The 21,125-nt window shown below is 48.0% G+C and overlaps 1 protein-coding gene across 1 annotated transcript in view; it reads left to right on the top strand.

Moving 5' to 3' along the window:
* Nucleotides 1-14,802: 14,802 nt before the first annotated feature.
* The window catches only part of PSMB7 (proteasome 20S subunit beta 7), a 32,911-nt gene continuing 26,588 nt past the window's right edge, over nt 14,803-21,125 (top strand). The window contains exons 1-5 of the mRNA XM_082209017.1: nt 14,803-14,947; nt 16,536-16,629; nt 16,777-16,874; nt 17,212-17,352; nt 19,585-19,700. Of these exons, the coding sequence (XP_082065143.1) occupies nt 14,874-14,947; nt 16,536-16,629; nt 16,777-16,874; nt 17,212-17,352; nt 19,585-19,700 (523 nt within the window). The 5' untranslated portion in view covers nt 14,803-14,873. The remainder of the gene's footprint in view (nt 14,948-16,535; nt 16,630-16,776; nt 16,875-17,211; nt 17,353-19,584; nt 19,701-21,125) is intronic.

The following is a 21,125-nucleotide window of genomic DNA, read 5'->3' as shown; positions in this document are numbered from 1 at the left end:
CCCACCTATCCCACAAAGCCGGAACGTGTGTGGAGGAGGAGGGGGACCAAGATGATCGAAGGTCTAGAACATGGGTGTAACCAGGAGTCATTTTGGACTCACAGCTGTCCATGGAGGTACAGGTCAGTTCTATGTCCAGGGCAGCTGTCTACCAGCTCCACCTGGTACGCAGGCTGAGACCCTACCTGCCTGCAGAGTATCTCTCCAAAGTGGTGCATGCTCTGGCTATCTCTCACTTCGACTACTGCAATGCTCTCTACGTGGGGCTACCTATGAAGGTGACCCGGAAACTGCAATTAATCCAGAATGCGGCAGCTAGACTGGTGACTGGGAGTGGCTGCCGGAACCACATAACACCGGTCCTGAGAGATCTGCATTGGCTCCCAGTACATTTCTGAGCACAATTCAAAGTGTTGGTGCTGACCTTGAAAGCCCTAAACGGCCTCAGTCCAGTATACCTGAAGGAGCATCTCCACCTCCATCGTTCTGCCAGGACACTGAGGTCCAACTCTGAGAACCTTCTGGCAGTTCCCTCATTGTGAGAAATGAGGTTACAGGGAACCAGACAGAAGGCCTTCTCGGTGGTGGCGCCCGCCCTGTGGAACTCCCTCCCATCAGATGTGGAGGAAATAAGCAGCTATCTTATCTTTAAAAGAAGGCAGCCCTGCTTAGGGAAGCTTTTAATATTTAATGCTGCATTGTTTTTAACACTCGACTGGAAGCTGCCCTGAGTGGCTGGAGAAATCCAGCCAGATGAATGGGGTATGAATAATAAATTATTATTATTATTATTATTATTATTATTATTATTATTATTATTAATGTTACGGGAGCAGACTTTATGTTGGGGTGGGGGCAGAACCTCAGCTAAGTATTTTTTATTGAGTAACTTAATATAGGGGGGCAGCTGACCCCTCAAGGAGGGACTTTGGTATGTTTTAAAACAGAGGTTGCATAGCCACCTGTAGAATCACAGAGCTGGAAGGGACCCCGAGGGCCATCTAGTCTAGCCCCCTGCAATGCTGGAATCTCTTGCCCACGACCCTGAGATGAAGAGTCTGGTGCTCTGCTGGCTAAGCTATAGTTGAATCTCCCACACCAGGGATGGGCAGCAACTGAAAAGCAGGAGTCTGGCTTAAGAGGTGCAGAGCAGACAGCTTAGCACACACAGCGACGCTCTTCTCCAGCCGCCTGAGAAAGAGGCGCCTGCCTGTTGCCACTGCTAAGTTGTGGGTGAACATATCAGACGACACAGCGATTCTTCAAACAGCTTTTGTTTATTCACAGGCTAGAACAGAACTGAACTGAAGGGTTCAGCCAGCCTGCTTATATAGAGCTCCAGTACAACGCAACTGTAACAACTTTCTGTAACTATCCAATCACTGAAAGTCACTTTCAGCTCCTTATTTGCATATGTGAACCTGAGTGAAAACTATCTAAAGTATCCCCCTGCTGGCCCAGGGTGAGAACTTCAGTACATAACAGCCACTTCATACATTTGGTCTGTAACCTGAAACTGTGTGGTCCGAGGGCAGGAGCTCCCAAAACGCAGGCAGTGGGCTCCTGATTCATTCTGGCGGTCCACGGTGTGCCCATGGATTTGTGGCTGCAGAAGGGAGGTGAAATAAGTTGGAGTTATTAAATATACCAAGAAAAAAGCACACCAAGAACTCAGGCCAATGTAAGTTTCAGTAGTGGGAGTGGTCCCTGCTCGCAAATCAATAGTCAACAGTAACAAAAACTAATCCATTCAAAAGTATGTATTCTGACAAGGATTACAAACTCAAACAGAGATTAGAAACTCAAACTCATAAGGATATGTATAACACAATAATTCTTTACAGAATTAGAGATAAGGGTTTATGAGTAGAGATAAGTTCATGTGAGTCCATAGTCAGATTCATTGAGCAGAAGTCAGAAGTCAGTTATGGATCAGAAACCAGGATAGGGCCCTGGATATATTTATACGAGTTCTTCAAACTTATATGACCCCTTAAAAATTAGGTAAGGAACCAGATGTTATATAATACTGTTTTATAATTTATGACTGTTTTATAATTTATGATAATTTAGAATTTAAATGTATTTTCACGTAATGTTTGATACTTCCAGCTGATGAAGGTGGATACATCAAAACAGGGCCCTGTTTCTGATCCATAATTGACTTCTGACTTCTGCCCAGTGATTTAAACTAAGACTTTCACGTTGAATCTGACTTGGCGTTCTTTTTTCTTGCAGACGGGAGGCGGCACACGGCCATCGCTGCAAGCATTCCTATGGATTTCTAATTTTATTTTCATTCCTCCCTTTCTTTATTCTTTACGCTGTATTTTATGCATTACCATTTAAATTAAGAACATAGGAACATTTATATATATATATAAAAATATTTATTGAAATTTTCATATTATTACAAAATGAAAAAGAAAAAGGAAAAATACAAAAATGAAAAACAGTTAAAAACAATTCCAACTTTTTGTCACTTGTCTTTCATTAATTTATTTCCCGGACCTGCTCATACCTCCCTTTTTTGTATTCCAATTCAAATTTATTTCGTTCAGCAATTTCTTTCCCTCCTTCTTACACCCTAGTCATTAATCTGAGTATATATTTATAATAACCTTAAATTTTGATCTATTTAGAAAAATCCAATTTTTTTTCTTTCATATTCTTTTAACCTTTACAGCTAGAAACCACAACCTCAATCCAACATCATTCTAACATTCATAAGAACATAGGAACATAAAGAAGAGCTTGCTGGATCAGGCCAATGGATCAGGGATCAGGATCCTGTTCTCATAGGGGCCAGCCGGATGCAGGGGGTTGGACCAGATGCCCCTCAGGGTCCCTTCCAACTTCCCTGTGCCCGAGGGAAACCCAGAAGCAGCATTTTGACACAAGAGCACCTTCCCCTCCTGTGGTTTCCAGGAACTGATGTTCAGAGGCATGAAGCTTCTGGTTCTGGAAGCAGAGAGGAGCCATTCTACCCAGTGGACACCCATTGTCCTCTCCTCCTCTGTGAATTTGTCTCCTCCTTTTTGAAAGCCAGGCAGGTTGGTGGCCATCACAGCCTCCTGTGGCAGGGAGTCCCATCATTTAACTCCTCACTGCAGGAAGGACGTCATTTTGACTGAGGCCTCATCCACACAGAGCCAGTGTGGTGTAGTGGTTAAGAGCGGTGGACTCGTAATCTGGGGAACCGGGTTCGCTTCCCCGCTCCTCCACATGCAGCTGCCGGGTGACCCTGGGCCAGTCACACTTCTCTGAAGTCTCTCAGCCCCACTCACCTCACAGAGTGTTTGTTGTGGGGGAGGAAGGGAAAAGGAGAATGTTGCCCGCTTTGAGACTCCTTAAAGGGAGTGAAAGGCGGGATATCAAATCCAAACTCTTCTTCTGATGCCCCATGATTCCCAGCCATAGGTCTGTGTGGTTTTAGGGCTGATGGTTTTTGCTGCTTTCCTCTGGAAAACCAGCTCTTTACTGGTGAAGTGGACCAAATGTCCATCTTCAGAAAACCCAGTGGATGCTTGTTTTGATTCAGTCGTTGTCCCAGGGAAAGCGGAGGAACAAAATAAAAATCTCTTGGATCCATGACTCGAGATCCTGGGACAAAAAGCAAGGAGAGGCAGGACTGAGATGTGGAGATAGGCTTCAGAGATCCAGACCATGGGGAGCTCCGAAAAATTAATAATTATAATTTGATCTTTTTTATTTTAGTTTTTTAATTTTAATTGGATTATTATGATTGGATATATTAATTGGATGTTTTTTTATTGGAAAATCAATAAAAATGATTTAAAATAATAATAATCTTGGGATTATGTGCTGAAAGCCCCTAGCACTGGGCTGGAGGAGCTGCTGCAATGGGGGCTCAACACCCTAACACTGTGCTTTGCCTGCCAGCTGATTTCCTCTCTCTTGTCTTTGCCCATGAACTGACTGGAGCCTCACCTTGGGCTGCTCTGACTTCGCCTCCTGCCTGCCTGGCCCCCTTGCTATGGGCTCTGCTTGCTTGGACCCTGACCTTGGACTGGGCCTGGGCATTGCTGTGATGGCAAGCTCCCTGCTCACTTTGGAGCCCCGGGAGAACAGGATGCTGCCTCCAGCTTGGAGATGCTCCACACCAGCTGTCAGGGTCCGTCCCCCCCGCTGCAAACCTCCTCCCACCCTTGCGGGGCTACAGAAACAGAAGAGATGGAGGACCAAGCAGGAACGTCAGGGCTGGGCTAGCTGTATGCAAGTGTACTCCCGGAGGGAGATGTACATGAAAGCACCTGCCTGGATCAGGGCCTGGCAGGGAGGAGGAAGAAGAGGAAGAAGAAAGGTGGACCCACACCTGCGAACACTTTGAAAAAAAGGAGATGGGCAAAAAAGGAAAAGCTCACCCCCCCCCCCCAGATCCCACTGAAGCAGAGCTTCTCCCTAGAAGCGAATCCTGCCCCACCTGTTCTGTGGCTGGAACTGTCATCGTGCACTGAAGGGGGGGGGAGAGAGGGGTCAGCTTGCCAGGCTCTGCGCAGGACGGCTGCACCTTGCTGAGGGTCAGTGCCGATGGGCACCGGGGACTACCAAGAGGATCTTCATCTGAGGCACAGGCGCTTTGCTGGAGCCTCTGTAATTAGGTGCAGACATCTCAAGCTCTAAGCCTTTGGGCTAAGCAACTAATTTAGTGGGCAGCCTGCTGTTCCTGCCAAAATGCCAGCTTCCCAGCACTGAATAGCTGAAAGGCACTTGTTAAGCCCATTACGCTCCAGCTGTACTTTTCCACCTGTTCAAAAGACCTAGTTCAGAGGCTACCCCCGTCCACTGCGTGAGTCACCCCAGCCAACCCCTAAGTGCACACTTCTTAGGAGCACGTGCTGTGCGTGTGTGCGTGCGTGTGTTGGGGGGAATTGCAGGTCTTAGTTCTCACAATCTATGGCGATGTACACATTAAAAGCGCAGCAAGTTTGTTTCTCTCCCCCACCCCCCGTTTCAAGTTTTTTTATATACTTTTCACACACTAGACAAGGGGCAGGTGACGTCTTAACCTGATGCACGTTTTCTGGTCTATTTCCCTATGCCTCCAGCTCCCCCCCCCAGCTGTCATTTGCACATGCACAAAGGCTGCCTCAAATGTACACACATGAGTTTAACTGCAGCTTATGTTTTCAGATTGGAAAGGCACTCTGCATAAAGACACTGTATTGGTATTGTGAAAGCTAATGCTCTCCCAATATTTTGGACCATCAGCCCCAGCAACGTAAGGCCCTGTCAAATGGGATCAATGAGAGTTGTAACCCATAAAGAAGGCTGATCGCCGAAGAATTGATGCTTTTGAATTATGGTGCTGGAGGAGACTCTTGAGAGTCCCATGGACTGCAAGAAGATCAAACCTCTCCATTCTGAAGGAAATCAGCCCTGAGTGCTCACTGGAAGGACAGATCCTGAAGCTGAGACTCCAATACTTTGGCCACCTCATGAGAAGAGAAGACTCCCTGGAAAAGACCCTGATGTTGGGAAAGATGGAGGGCCCAAGGAGAAGGGGACGACAGAGGATGAGATGGTGGGACAGTGTTCTCGAGGCTATGAGCATGAGTTTGACCAAACTGCGGGAGGCAGTGGAAGACAGGAGTGCCTGGCGTGCTCTGGTCCAGGGAGTCACGAAGAGGCGGACACGACTAAACGACTAAACAACAACAACAATCCACAACACCCGCAGAGTCCCAGAATGGGGAAGTCTCCATTCAATAGTAGGGGTTGGTTTTTGAGAGTTCTGGTCAAAAGACCTGATAAAGCACGTTGCAGTGTAGCTACCCTCTGGCTTTCACACCTGCCCCCATGATCCAATGTAATCTCTGCTCAAAACCTCTGTTGGACTCTCCATTGGAGAGGCCAGGGTATTGGGCATAGAACCTTCTGCCTGCAAAGCAGCTCTTCTGCCACTGAACTGTGACCTCTCCTCTTCCCAGCCATTTCCACACCCTCATATGAAGAATAGCTGGACTTGAGAAGGTGCAGGTAGGCAGAGCTTTACAAGCACACACTCTAGGAGCACAGCAGCAGCAGCTGATGTTTTTAAAATCCAGAAAAACTTTCACTACTGTTTGCTCCACACTGGATCCCAGCGAACGGACGCCCTCTGAGGAACCCAACATGCCTCTGGCTCTGTAACATGGACTAACCCTCTCCCTGCTCCCTTGGCTGCCTCTAATAGATTTCTCAGGGAGATTGCAAATTGTTCCCAACTTCAGTTGCGTATGAGGAGTCAAATCCCTACAGGAGGGGGAGGTCAGCGCAGAGGTGCTCAGAGTCCAGCGCCAGATGAGGCTCAGGTTATCCGCATCCCACTCGCTAGAGGTCTAATTCACCCAATTAGAGTCTGGCTCCCTGCTTGCCACATTCCAGCTCAGGGCCATTTGTTTGTAGACCTTCCTCAGGACAAGACTTCAAGTGCGCTCAGCTGAGCAATGCGCCCGGGCCCACATGCAAGATTTATACTCAATTTTCTGCCTGAAGAAGCAACTGTCACTCACGCCAGATCTTTAAAGATTATGCATAACCTGATGAGATGTAGCAGTCAAGGTAGTTTTGCCCAACTTAAACATCTAACTAAGCAGCAGCTGCACACCTGCACTCGTTGCAAACTCAGGCAGTGTGGCGGCCACAGCTGGGTGACTGGGGTTTGGGGTTAAGCCTCGGTCTCTCCTCCACCCTCAGTGCCTAGGACAGGCAGGCACCCCAGCTATTCCTGATTTTTGCCACCTAAGGAACAAGAATCAGCAATTTCTCTCCTCACCCTTAGTTCGGTAAACATGAGAAACTCTTCAGGGGCCTTAACTGAACACTGGAGAAGTTGCTTGTTAACTGTGTGCATTAAAGAGAGAAGTTGGACCCAGTCTCATTTTTGCAAGACACCCTGGGGGAGTCCATAAACCCTGTGTTTTGATTTTGGGTATGTGCAGGGGCGTAGGAAGGGGGGGCGGTGGGGGGGCCTGCCCTGGATGTCATCCCTGGGATGTGTGTGACAAAATGCCCCCCTGGGTGGATCGCTGTGCCCCCCCGGGCGCTGATTACTGTGCTGATCGCTGCGCCAATCGCCCTCCGGGCAGCTCACACCCCCCCCGGGTGCATAGCATGTGTGCCACTCTGGGTGCCCACGCAGCTAGCTCCGCCGCTGGGTATGTGTGCTGTGATTTGTGCTTTATTTGTGTAACAGTTGATGTTACATTGTGTGTGTGCGCGCGCACATGCAAAACCAGTTATTTATTTTGAACTGTCCAGCGAATTTTATGTTATATGGCAGCAGCAGTGGAGGATGTGCTGGGGCTGCCGTTCACCTCTGTCCGGCTGAGTCACTGCGGTTACAGCAGGATGGAGAAAGGGAGGGGCACAGTGGCTGTGGTGAGGCTGGGGAGGGGGTTGCAAATGTGCTTGCGAGAGCCCTGGATTGGCTCCACTGGCATGTTTCTTCTGCATGAGCCTTGATGCCGCACACCTCCCCCACTCGGTCCCAGCATGCTGCAGCGACTCACCTGCATGAATCTCAGGTGAGCAGCTATTCAGTCTTGCTTCCATAGAGCAGTACACAAATGCCAATCTGTCCCGGATGCAGGGGGCTGGACTAGATGACCCTTGGGGTCCCTTCCAACTTGACAGTCCTACACTTCTATGATTCCAATAAGGTAAACAAACACAACGTTAGGAAGAGGATTTTATTTATTAGATATCTTATCTGCCCTTGACCAGAAGGTTCCATGACAGGTAACCATAATAAAATGTACTATTCCCCTACCCTATTCCTTAGTAAAATGTTGCAGTTGCTGGTTTTTTGTTTTATATTGATTTTAATACATAGGAAAGCTTTACCTTAATATACATCTATAACTTTAGATAGACATTGTGGCGTTTGCCCTCCTATGTGTGAGACATCATACTGGGTTCATAGGGAAAGGGTTAACTAATTGTAAAATGACTAACCAATGGGAACCCAGGGGGCAGAGTTAACTGTGTACAGTGGTACCTCGGGATGCGAACTGGATCCGTTCCGGAGCCCTGTTCGCATCCTGAACAGAACGTAAGACATGACCATGCATACGCTGGTCGCGTTTCGCCGCTTCTGCGCATGATGTCATTCTGAGCGTCTGCGCATGCGTGAGTGGTGAAACCCGGAAGTAACGCGCTCCGTTACTTCCGGGTTACCGCGGAGCGCAACCTGCAAAATACTTATCCTGAAGCGTATTTATCCCGAGGTATGACTGTATAGGGACGCGGGTGGCGCTGTGGGTAAAAGCCTCAGTGCCTAGGGCTTGCCGATTGAAAGGTCGGCGGTTCGAATCCCCGCGGCGGGGTGCGCTCCCGCTGCTCGGTCCCAGCGCCTGCCAACCTAGCAGTTCGAAAGCACCCCCGGGTGCAAGTAGATAAATAGGTACCGCTTACTAGCGGGAAGGTAAACGGCGTTCCGTGTGCTGCGCTGGCTCGCCAGATGCAGCTTTGTCACGCTGGCCACGTGACCCGGAAGTGTCTCCGGACAGCGCTGGCCCCCGGCCTCTAGAGTGAGATGGGCGCACAAACCCCAGAGTCTGTCAAGACTGGCCCGTTCGGGCAGGGGTACCTTTACCTTTACCTTTATGACTGTATAAGGTTTAAGCGCAGAGGATTTTTTTAGAGAGTTAGAGTGGTTGAGAAGACAGTCTGGAGTTAGATGAGACAGAGAAGACAAGTCTGTGGTTTGGGCTAGTCTGGTGTGAGAGAGAGTGAGAGAATTTGTTAAGAGGAGTCAGTCAAACAGATCATCAATCAGAGAGTATTAGGAAGGTAAAGGCCGGTAAAGAAACTAAAGTTAAGATACTGACAGGAATATTATCTGAGAAACCATAAACTTGTTAATGTTTGTAAAATAAACTTGGTTTTTTGGTTCACTTTTAACAACTGTCTGGACTCAGTGTTTTACCAGAGAGTAACGTGTTGGTGGCAGCGGGGAAGCGTGCACAGTGGTGGCACAGGGATCAGTAGACCGTTAAACGTCCGGGAACCCTGTGTGATCGCCACAGGCATCTTATTAGAGGGCATTCGAAAGATAGATCTGATTGCTTCTATTATTAATGGTTGTTCGGTGATTTGTTGTTTTAATGGATTGTGTTTACTAAAATAAAAATCTGGGGCGGGGGGGGGGGGACAATGAGACATACCATTATAAAACAATTACCACCATAAAACAAGAAAAGTGTAAAAGCAGTTCCACATATAAATCAATTCCATGTATAAAAGCAAAACAGACATTTAAAAATAAGTCCAAAAAGCAATTTAACATAGTTCCAAAAAAAGAAGTCCCCCCCCCATTTCAGGGAATAAGTTCTTTTGGCTCATATCTCTTATAAACATTTGGACCTGATTAAAGTTGTAATAATTAGAAAAGAAGGAATGAAAAGATAGGAAGCATGTTTTCCAACAACTAATAACTGCAGTGCTGCAATCTTTAATTTTGAAAGATTTATTAAAAGCACATGGCAAAAAGTCTAAGGCTGTGCCTGATCTTCAGATGCTACTCCTAGAAGTCTTTTTGTAATTTATTTTTCTTACGGCTAAAGGATCCCCCCTCTTGTGCTTCACAGGAACATAGGAAGCTCAGTGCATCTCACGCAGTGTTGCCTACATACTGATGGCAACACCTCCAGGATTTCAGACTGGGGTCTCTCCCAGTCTTACCTGTGTATGCCAGGAACTAAACCTGTGACCTTCCACGTGCAAAGCACTTTTTTTGGGGGGGGCGTTTAGTCATTTAGTTGTGCCCGACTCTTTGTGACCCCATGGACAGAGCACGCCAGGCACTCCTGTCTTCCACTGCCTCCCGCAGTTTGGTCAAACTCATGCTGGTAACTTCGAGAACACTGTCCCACCATCTCATCCTCTGTCGTCCCCTTCTCCTTGTGGCCTCCATCTTTCCCAACATCAGGGTCTTTTCCAGGGAGTCTTCTCTTCTCATGAGGTGGCCAAAGTCTTGGAGCCTCAGCTTCAGGATCTGTCCTTCCAGTAAGCACTCAGGGCTGATTTCCTTCAGAATGGGTCGGTTTGATCTTCTTGCAGTCCATGGGACTCTCAAGAGTCTCCTCCAGCACCATAATTTAAAAGCATCCATTCTTCGGTGATCAGCCTTCTTTATGGTCCAGCTCTCACTTCCATACATCACTACTAGGAAAACCATGGCTTTAACTATATGGACCTTTGTCAGCAAGGTGATGTCTCTGCTTTGTAAGATGCTGTCTAGGTTTGTCATTGCTTTTCTCCCAAGGAGCAGGCGTCTTTTAATTTCGTGACTGCAGTCACCATCTGCAGTGATCATGGAGACCAAGAAAGTAAAATCTCTCACTGCCTCCATTTCTTCCCCTTCTATTTGCCAGGAGGTGATGGGACCAGTGGCCATGATCTTAGTTTTTTTAGTGTTGAGTTTCAGACCATATTTTGCACTCTCCTCTTTCACTCTCATTAAGAGGTTCTTTAAATCCTCCTCACTTTCTGCCATCTAAATTGTGTCATCTGCAAATTTGAGGTTGTTGACATTTCTTCTGGCAATCTTAATTCAATCTATGTCAGAATCTTGGATCCCATTTTAAGACTGCCTTTACCTCCAACCATTTGTCACTTTCCTCAGAGCAAGGGGGGGGGGATAAAATAAAAATAAAGACCTGTACCTATTAAACAGTTGGCAAAGTACATCATTCTCAACTGTCTTCATCACAAGTTGCCCCTTTCCCAAAATCTCTGGAGGATCTTTTTCTCTGCCTGTATTCCAGTTGGGTTAAAGAATCAAAGCTTCTCCCTTCTGGACCACCAACAGCACCTGAAATTCAGCAGATGGTGAACCGGATGAGCAATTGCAAATGTGCCAAAGTTAATTACTTAAAAGTCTCTAGGGCTGATCGTGGCAAAAACCTTTTGCACTTGTGTAGCTCCTGAGAATGCGTGCAGCTGAACAGACTTCAATTACAGCAACGGCGCAGGCTAAGAAATGAGCACAGACGGGAAGAGAGAGAAGGAATAACAAAACGACACAAACCACGTGTGCAAGGAGTGTAACTAGGGTTGGCCGTTGCCCCTGGCACTTCTGCAACTTGGGTGAAAAGACAGGGAAGGGGGTAACCTAAGGAGTATTGACCCAGACCCTCGGAAGCTGGCAATGACCTGTAATGGACATGACTTCCCACAGTCAAGACGAGCGGGGGGGGGGGGGGACAGTCAGTCAGAAGAGGAAGAGAGAGACTTGTCTTTTTCTCAGCTAGTTGAAGGCAATGGGCTAAAAAAAGACCCCCAAAAAAGGCTCTGAGGTTAATTACTGTGTATAATAAATCTTCTTGAAAATACAACCACTGCTTGCTGATTACCTAAGATGGCTGCCCGCCAGTTCCTGACACCTCCTGTTAAAGCAATTGGACTCCATAGCGAAAGGCTGGCCACCCTGCCTACGGGCAGTAGCAGCCAATGGTGGGGTTGGTGAGTTTAAGAAAGGATGAAAACATGTCCCTGTTATATACACCCAGGAAGTATTGTAGCACCCTGCTTGTGGTTAACGCTTAGCTGGAATGAAATATTCAACGCAGCAATAGAGAAATTAAAATAATAATTTATTTGTCAGACAAATAAATGAGAGACACAGTGGTATATGGATACCAAAGCTCTGCGCACTCCAGCCCTGATGGCCAGCACTTATATTCCCTCAGCCCAGCCCCCTTGCTCCTCCTTAGGCTGTCTCTGTCCAATCAGCCTGGTTGAAATTCCTATTGGCTGTTTGCTAGAACCAATCATAAAAGATACACCCATTTCCTATTACCTTTTATGGGAGACAAAGAGCTATATTTCCTTCTATCCATAAATGGCAGACAAGTAGCCATATAGCTTACATTTGCCTCGACAAGGCACCTTAATTACCAGATCACCTTTTGCCCTATTGCCCCTTCACTCCAAAACAGATGGCTAAAACAGATGGCACATGGTTTTAAATTTTATCTTAAACAGAGATCTTGGGTTCACCTTCTCACACACCATCAATGAAATAAGAATCTAACATAAGAATCTAACATTTCTTACTTTCTAAATCCTTTGCATAATTACATTTAGCCAATAAATTTCATACATTAACATAGCTTTTTAGAAGAAAAGGAACTTAGTAAAAACAGCTTCAAAACAGCTTCAAACCTCTTCAATTTACAGCAGCTGTTCCTATTAGCTCTTGCCCTTTAACCTTAGGAAGATGTGGCTCGAGTCTGATGGGAGGCACCTAGTATTATTTTCTGTTAAACAATAAATTTTACTATTTACCAACTCTTAATTAGTGTTTTTGCAGCTTGATTGTATTCTGTAATATGTATGGTCAGTATGACCTTTGCTCCCAGCCTGTAATTTCCTTTTACAACTTTGAGAAACGTGTCTCCTGCTACTGCTATAAATCAGGGGGGCCCTGTTCAAGAGGATAAACAACTGCTGCTTTATGCCTGGCATGAAACATACAAGCATTTGCAAATATATCTTTAAGCTCATTTTAAAATACAGGTCTTGATCAGATGCCTCAGTATTACGGGAGATCAATGACACCAATTGCTGGGTGGGACAACACGCAGTGACACACGCTGCTTAAGGACTTCCTTACACAGCACTCCTGCTAAGCCTAACTGAGCTCAACTCCACAAGAGTCCCATTATCTTGTCCCCAAATTACATCCACATTTCCCAGCCAAAAGCACCTATAATTGGATTGCAGACTGAAATTAACTCACTGGGGGAAATGGCATTAGACCCCCCTCCCTTGGCCCGGGAGGGAGGCCTCTGCACCCTATATTAACTAGTCCTGCATTTATTATGTAAACCAGAGTGGTATCTGTAACCCTGATAACTGCTATTGTATTGGAACTTGGGTGTATTTCCTTTCCTTTCCTGAATCAATGCTGTTCTAGGTTTGCTCCTCAGCACCCTCAGTTGTCGCCAATGCCATTTATCTTTTAGAAGTGTGGTACCATTGAAGGAAGGCGAGACCATCTGTTGAGAGATGCGGGTGGCGCTGTGGCTTAAACCACAAAGCCTAGGACTTGCCGATCAGAAGGTCGGCGGTTCGAATCCCCACGACGGGGTGAGCTCCCGTTGCTCAGTCCCTGCTCCTGCCCACCTAGCAGTTCAAAAGCACATCAAAGTGCAAGTAGAGAATAGGTACCACTCCGGTGGGAAGGTAAACGGCGTTTCCGTGCGCTGCTCTGGTTCACCAGAAGCGGCTTCGTCCTGCTGGCCATATGATCTGGAAGCTGTACGCCAGCTCCCTCGGCCAATAAAGCAGGATGAGCGCCGCAACCCCAGAGTCGGCCACAACTGGACCTAATGGTCAGGGGTCCCTTCACCTTTACAACAAAAAATGAATAATGAAGTTGCTGGGTGGGAAACCCAGCCACCTCATTATGTACTATTCATGAAATTTTGACGCTGCCCTTCCTTTGAGTGTCACAGCGCGGTTTGCAGTGTGAGGGAGGTGGGAGACGGATCTTCCTTGCCAAAGACCCCAAGGGGCAGGGACGTCTTTACCATCGGGCGCAGTGGTGCGGCGAGCCAGGGCGCCAAGCAGTGGAGGGCGTCAGGTGGAGGGTCTGGGGAGGGTAAGCAAGGCGGAGCGGGGGCTTGGTGCCTGCGCGCCTCCAACACTCGTTGGAGATGCTTTCCCGCAGTCCGGGGCTCTCTCTGCTGGCTCCGTGACACACCACCTCCTCGGCTGCATGGTGTGTGCATGCATCCCAGGCTTTGCACATAACAAACGTCACTCTGCCACTGCTCCCCACATTTGAGCAGGCCCAGACGGGGGGGGCATATGGGCCACTTGGCCTGGGCCCCCGATTCCAAAGGGGCCTCAGTCAGCATATTCACAATCGCAGGGGATGCACTGGGGCGAATGCGGAGGCGCAAAGGCGGCGGTGGAGGGCGGATTCCCTGGGGCCACGGCTGGCAGTCTTTCTTTTGATCAACAATGGCTCAAGAACGCCTAAATGGTTTAGCCATAGCTGTCAACCTTCCCTTTTTTTGCAGGAAATTCCCTTATTCCAGCGCTGTTTCCCGCTGCTATCCCGGATTGTTAGCTATCCCGTAGACTGTCCCTGGGGCAGGTGAGGCTGCTGGTCCCTTATTTGCAAATCTGAAAGTTGACAGCTGTGTGTTTAGCAATGACAAACATAAACCACGATAAGGCAAAGTTGCTTGATTTTTCCTGCGCAATTCCAGAATTCGCAGAAAGCTAGGAAAGCATTTTAAAATGGAAATACTTAATCCTTTCCCCTATGTATTTTTAAAAAGCACTATTGTGTATCTATATTTTCCATCTTGTCTTTATATGCAGATACGGTTCAAGCCTTGAAATAAAATTATTTGTCAGCATAACTTCTGTGAAAATTATTTATATGCTTACTTATTTACAAGACTTCCGTTATCCCCAGGGTAAAAATAAAAAAAGGGGGGGGCACATTATCTGCCTGGCCAGGGCCTCTGCCTGGCTCTGCAAGGCCACACTCTGGAAAATATTGAATACGGCATGTTTTGATATTTTGTCGTGCTGAAATTGTTAATAATTTTGTTTTTTTTAAAGGGGAACCTTGGCTCCCCTTTAACCAATCAATGAAAACAAAACGGAATGAAGGACCATGAGAAAGAGAGAGAGAGAGAGAGAGACACGTGTGTGTGTGTGTGTGTGTGTGTGTGTGTGTCCGTCCGTCCCCCTCGGGTTTTGGCGGGAAAGGGGCGGGGCCCCGCGCGTGACGCAGCCGCAGAAGCCCCGCCTCCTCCCTCCCTCCCTCCCTCCCTCCCTCCCTGCGAGTCCGCTTCCGCTTCCGCTTCCGCCGCCTGAGGGGAAACCGATCCACCCCGAGCAAGATGGCGTCGCTCTCCGTCCTGCAGGCCTCGCCGGCCGGCGCTGCCGGGGGATTCAGCTTCCACAACTGCGCCAGGTCAGTGGCGGCCCCGCGGGGGGGGGGCGGGCGGGGGGGAGGAGGCGGCCGCGGCAGGGCGGGGGGGGCGGCGGAGGGGGGGGAGAGGGGCGTCGCGGGCGCCGGAGGAGGAGAGCCAGCCGGGCGGGCGGTGACTCAGGAGGCTCCGAGGCCTAGCGAGGCCCTGGCGAGGCGGGGGGGAGGGGCTCCTCTGAAGTAACAACAACGGTAGTAAGTACTGCTGCGGTTCCCCCGTGGAGCTTCCTTCGCGGCCTTGGGATCCGCGGGCGCTGCGGCCTTTGCGGGGGGGGGCGGGGGCGGGGGCGGGCGGGAGGAGCCCCCCTGGGAAGTGGCTGAGCGAGGCCGCCCGTGGGGTGAGGGGCCCTTGCCTCTCCCCGCCCTTGGTCTCAGAGAGAGAAGGAAGGGCTGTCGCCTCGTCACCGTCAACCTCTGGGGAAGCTTAAACCTGGGGGCTTCTTATCCACGCGTGGATTTCTTTTCTCCTCAGTAACTAGGCAGCTGGCGGAGGGTGGAAATAGCGCTCAGGTTCTTTGCTGCGGGGCGGGGAGAAGGGAATTATTATTATTATTATTATTATCATTATCATCATCATTATTATTATTCATACCCCGCCCTCCCCAGCCAAAACTGGGCTCAGAGCGGCTAACGTCAAATGTATGACACATTAACATAGAATCAGACAATCAGTTAAAATACATCCTAAACTCAGATCAAGATCAGCATAAAATCCAATCAGGTGGCAACCCGCAGATTAGGATTGGGGACCTTAAATGCTGACCAGGCCCAACTGTTTGTGCTGAACTTATTGGGAGGCCACTTTCATGCAAGTCCTTATGAAAGGGGATGGGGAGTCGGACTGAACCCCGACCAAAGGCCAGGCAGGACAGCTCCGTCTTGCAGGCCCTGCAGAAAGATGTCAAATCTACCCTTTTATCATGCTGGGCGGCTCACGCAGCAGCTCTCCACCTGTGGGTCCCCAGATGTTGTTGGACTACAACTCCCATCATCCCTGAGCTGTGGCCTCGCTAGCTAGTGGTGATGGGAGTTGTAGTTCAACAACATCTGGGGACCCACAGGTTGAGAAAGGCTGGCTTAGAGTTTGGTGCTGATAATCCAAGGGAAAACACACTTGCCTGCTCCCCAATAGGGTGGGTGGAGCACACAAAAGCGATCCAGTGTCGCAGCAAACAGGTAGTCCAGCCCTTGGGCAGGCTTACTTAGAAGGTAAGTAAGGGTTGATTTCATTCTAGCAGGACCTGCTTATACTCTTTAATTTCTAAGAATAAAAGTTTTAAATGCATGACCAGTGTCCGGGGTGTGTGTCCTATAATGAGCTAGTCAGGGGGCCAGATTCAGGGAGCAATGGGGGTAGGTTGTTACCTTCCTGGCAGGGCTGTCTTCCTTTCATTAAATCGGGAGGAGGGGGGTGTTGGTGGGCTTGGTGCTTGCATTGGTTCCTTTTGCTGCATTCACTTCTTTCTCATCCTCTGGAAATTAGCGAAGCCAGCATCTCCTTACACTATTTATGGAGAAGACTTTTTAATTTTTAGCCCCAGTGCCTCGTTTTCATGATTACCTCCTGTTGTAGGAATTCTCATCTTGAAGCAGAGGGGACCAAGAAAGGCCTGCGTCTTCCCACAGCCCGCAAGACTGGCACCACCATTGCTGGGGTAGTGTTTAAGGTGAGGCCCCAATGCTTGTTGCAGTAAAATCAGCTCTTTCAGTGTTCGCCCTATGCATATCAGAAGCAAGTCCCACTAAGCTTAGTGACATTTGCTTCCAGGATATAGGATTGGGTATAGGATTGCCATCTCCCTTTCTTTCCCTAGGATGGGGTAGTACTTGGAGCAGATACAAGAGCCACTGAAGGGATGGTTGTTGCCGACAAGAACTGTTCAAAAATACACTATATCTCTCCAAACATTTAGTAAGTATACCTTTTTCTAGGCCTGCTCATGACCACAGATTTTCTGGAAGTGGAAAGTTGCAAAGTATTTGTTTCTAATGGAGGGAACCAGTGAAAAGTAGGAAGAAAAAACATGGGTATTTAATTGTTGATGTTTCACAAAGGGATTTCTCTGTCCTCTCCTGAAAATGACCAGCTGCTTTAATGGACTAAGACTGTCTAGTTAGCTCTTGATTCCTATAGAGTGGCAAATGTGTTCCGGGGGTTTGTGGGGCGGCTGCCAACCAAGTATGGCCATGGCTTCTAGGTAATTATTCGGAAGCTGCTTGTTTACTAAATGAAGTAAATATGTTTGCAGTTGTTGCGGGGCTGGGACGGCTGCAGACACAGAGATGACAACTCAGTTGATCTCTTCTAACATGGAACTCCACTCGCTCTCAACTGGACGGCTTCCAAGGGTGGTCACAGCCAACCGGATGCTCAAGCAGATGCTCTTCAGGTGACTGGCTTGTGGACTGTTTGCCTCCTCCCCTTTCTCCCTTCATTCAGTTAAGCAGAATACAGACACATGTAGTTGGGAAACTTCAGCAGTCGAGTGGCATGTTCTAAAATATGTGTGTGTTTAAACAATTTTGCAAGCAGAAGCCTTCAGGGGCAGCATTTAAAAATGGAAATTTTTGTGCTTGTCATCAGCATTCAAAATTAACCAGTCTCCCATCTCTTTTTCGACTCAGTAGCGCCACCTAGCAACCAAAATGAGATTTCCAGCTATGTATTTGTGACCACGATCTCTGGCTGTGCAGGAGAGCCAAGGGCAGCATCTGAAGGGGGTTCCCTTTCCGCTTGCTCCCCAGGGAACTTTTCGATGAGCTAAAGGAATTTCTCCCTGGGGCCCAAAGCAGCCTTACTTGTGGTTCTTTCTCGCTGCTGTTTTTGTTACCACCCCGAAATGCAAGTGTTTAAATACCTCCCATCTAGCTGTGGCTGCCGGGCCACTGCACACTTATGCACAACGGCTTGGACTTGCCAGCAACGAGCTGCTGACCATGGGAAAGAGAGCATGACCCCCATCACATGGTGGGAGAGAGGAGGGTGGGTGGACGGACTGGTGGGAGGGAGGCAGGATTATGCAGATACGGGATCTCCAGGGCAGAGTCTCTTCCAAGGCTGCTAGGGGAGGGGATGAACTGGAAAGGACCCCTCACTGCAAAAAGAAGAGAGAGAAGAAACCAGAAGCTGCAGTGTGCCTCATTGCATGGCCCCTTCCTCTGCACCACAGCTGCATGTAGGCTTTGTGTGGCATCTCGGTGCCCTGTGTGGAGGGAGGGAGTTGGGAGGACTACCCCCTCACCCCAGCTGTCCAGCCTCACTTCCTCCTGCCCTTTGCTTCCATGCCCTTCCTGCCCAAAGCTTTCACCCTGCTCACCTCCAGAGCAGGCTGGCTGGAGCCACTGGCACATCCTACCGAGGGGGGCAGAAAAACTGCAGCGGAGAGGGAGGGAGAGGCCGAGCATGTGCCCCTTTGCTGTGTGGGTGGCTGCTTGCTGGGGATGGGTGGGTGGCTTGTGTGAGGGATGCTGCCTATCCGCTGGCCTAGCAGAACGGGCAGGCAGGAAGCAGCCCTTTACTGCAAAGTACAGTGGTGCCTCACAAGACGAAATTAATTCGTTCCGTGAGTTTTTTCGTCAGAAAAGTTTTGGAAAAGCTTCAAAAATTACCAAAAACCTCAAAAAAGGCTACCACACCGCGTTCTATGAGTTGCTCCTTGAAGTCAAGTCGCAACTGTATTAACGGTGTTAAGAAAAAGGAAACAAACTTGCAAGACGTTTTTGTCTTGCGAAGCAAGCCCATAGGGAAAATCGTCTTGCAAAGCAGCTCAAAAACCGCAAAACCCTTTCGTCTAGCTAGTTTTTCGTCTTGCGAGGCATTCGTCTTGCGGGGCACCACTGTAAAGCCTTTTATACTGCAGAGTAAAGGGCTGCTTCCTGCCTGCTGAATCTGCAAGGCCAGAGAGATGCTGTTCTGTGAGCCTGCCTCCACCCGCCAACTCCATGTGTCTACGTCTCTCTGGCTGGGACTCTCTGTCCTGCAAGCCAGAGACTTTGGGCAATGCACAGCTGACAGGTGGGCAGACAGGCAACAGTTCCTCCTCACCCCTCTCTCTTGGGAAAAGCTTCAAGTCCCTGTGAATCCAACCAGTGGTGAAGGATGCCGGGTGTGTGGCCACCATGTTTCCTCTTTGCTCAACTTCTGTTTGTGCAGCATAAGCTGGGCGGGTGGGGGGGTGCAGGTTTTGGGGCAGCTACTTTTTACTCCCTGGGAAGCCCATCTGTTTCACAAGAGGAGTCTTGGCTTTTCATCACTCTTAAGCAACCCCCTTGTTTTCCCGATCCCTTTTATGGGTTTAAATAGTTTCTGCTAGGAAGGGTGAGGGGAGAGAGAGAAGACTCTGCACAGAACTGCCATGGCTTGCCCTGCTCCTGCCCTGCTTTGGCAAGGTGGCTGTGGTTGTGCTCCTTTGGGGCTGCGCTGCTTGCAGATCCCCTGGCTCACGCAGGCACACAGTCTTTCCCCCCCCATGAAAAGGCACCTAGGCATTCTTGTAGTGCCTGGAATGCAGGTTTAAGGTGTCATTAGGCTCCTAGCTTTTATATCCCGGTTTCTAACACTGTTTGGAATGCATTTCTGGTGTTCACACACTCTTATGCTTAAACACATTTATGCCTTCCAGGTATCAAGGTTACATTGGCGCAGCCCTGGTTCTGGGTGGGGTGGATGTCACTGGAGCCCATCTGTACAGCATCTATCCTCATGGATCTACTGACAAATTGCCTTATGTCACAATGGGTGAGTCTTTCCCTGTTACAATTTAGGTAACTGCACTGCCCACTAGTGGAAGTCTGTCGTAATTAGTTTTTCTTTCCTCATCTTTACTCGTGTGTGTGTGTGTGTGTGTGTGTGTGTGTGAGAGAGAGAGAGAGAGAGATTCTGAAATGTTGTTAGCGTTGTAGAAAGTGAAAGTAAAACAGGGATCTCAGACTTTGTGTGATCCTATCTCTTGATGCCTATTAATAAAACTTTAAATCATTGGCAAATTGTAAATGGCTGTGTGGGGAGATGGGAAATACAGCTTGTGCAAATTTGCCAGAGACTCCCAGAGTGTAGCTTCAGTGCTGAATGGCAAATGTTTTGCTAAATCGAATCCCAAGGTAGTGGTTCTTCATCAGAACATTAAAGCAAACACACACAAAGTTTCTGAAATGCCATCAGAACCTCTAGAGAAATTACACTGTAAGGATGATTTCAGATTTCTTAAAGCAGCCCTGTAGCTTATATAGGGGTTGTCAGCAGCAAAAATAATGTTAGCTGACTGAAAATACAGATGTGTAGCACTTGTCAGTGGAGAGCGCGAGAGCTTCTAATTTAATGTTTTGCTCTTGAAATGGATGCAGTAGTTAATAGGCAAATGCTATGGATGTTTGGTTCACATAGATTCAGTTCATTCTGACCCCAATTTCACTTTGCTCGAATGCTTTGCTTGCTTATATGTACAAAAACACCACCACCACTGTGTGGAAGAAATGATGTGTGTGTGTGTGTGCGCGTGTGTGCGCGCGCACACACACACACACACACACAAAACCATAGAAGCATCTCTATTACAGGTAGCCCTAGTTAGATTATGGAAGAGGCGTCCTCAAAAATTACTGCATCTGTATGGTTTATTTTGATGTTCTTTCATGCCAGTGTTTGGGAAAATTGGAGTCCTGGGCATAGAGAAGCAGAGTTGTACAAAATGCTTAGAACACCAGAGTGTAGCTTTTTTACACCAATAGATGGTGCCATGGTACCCTACAAAGTAGTAAATTATTTATTCTGTGCATGAAATCTATTTTTGAAAGAATGCTATTATAGGATTTATGATGTAATATTCTATTCAGACCCTTATATGAATTAACATAAAATATGAAATTGGATTAATATTTATAAATGTGCCCTGAAACTTATAAATTATTAAACTGTTGAACAATAAATTACCTTGCTGCATTTGTATAGTGAATGATTAGTGACCCAAAACTGCAGGATTCATGTCTGCCTTGCACCAGGAATCCTTTGACCCTGTTTCGTTTGAAGCTATAGAGCATGGCTATCCTATGAATATTGTTCATTGAACCCAGGGAAAGAAATCTGACTGGTAAGGACTGCTGTCATTAAATGGGAATAGGCTTCTAAGCCTATGAAGCCTGACAGTATTAATCTGTCTGTTTTATC

Source organism: Podarcis vaucheri, assembly GCF_965113315.1.
Source record: "Podarcis vaucheri genome assembly, chromosome: Z".
In the NCBI taxonomy this organism is placed as follows: domain Eukaryota; kingdom Metazoa; phylum Chordata; class Lepidosauria; order Squamata; family Lacertidae; genus Podarcis; species Podarcis vaucheri.
The sequence above is the reverse complement of the archived record's forward strand: the minus strand, read 5'-3'. Positions and strand labels throughout refer to the sequence as shown.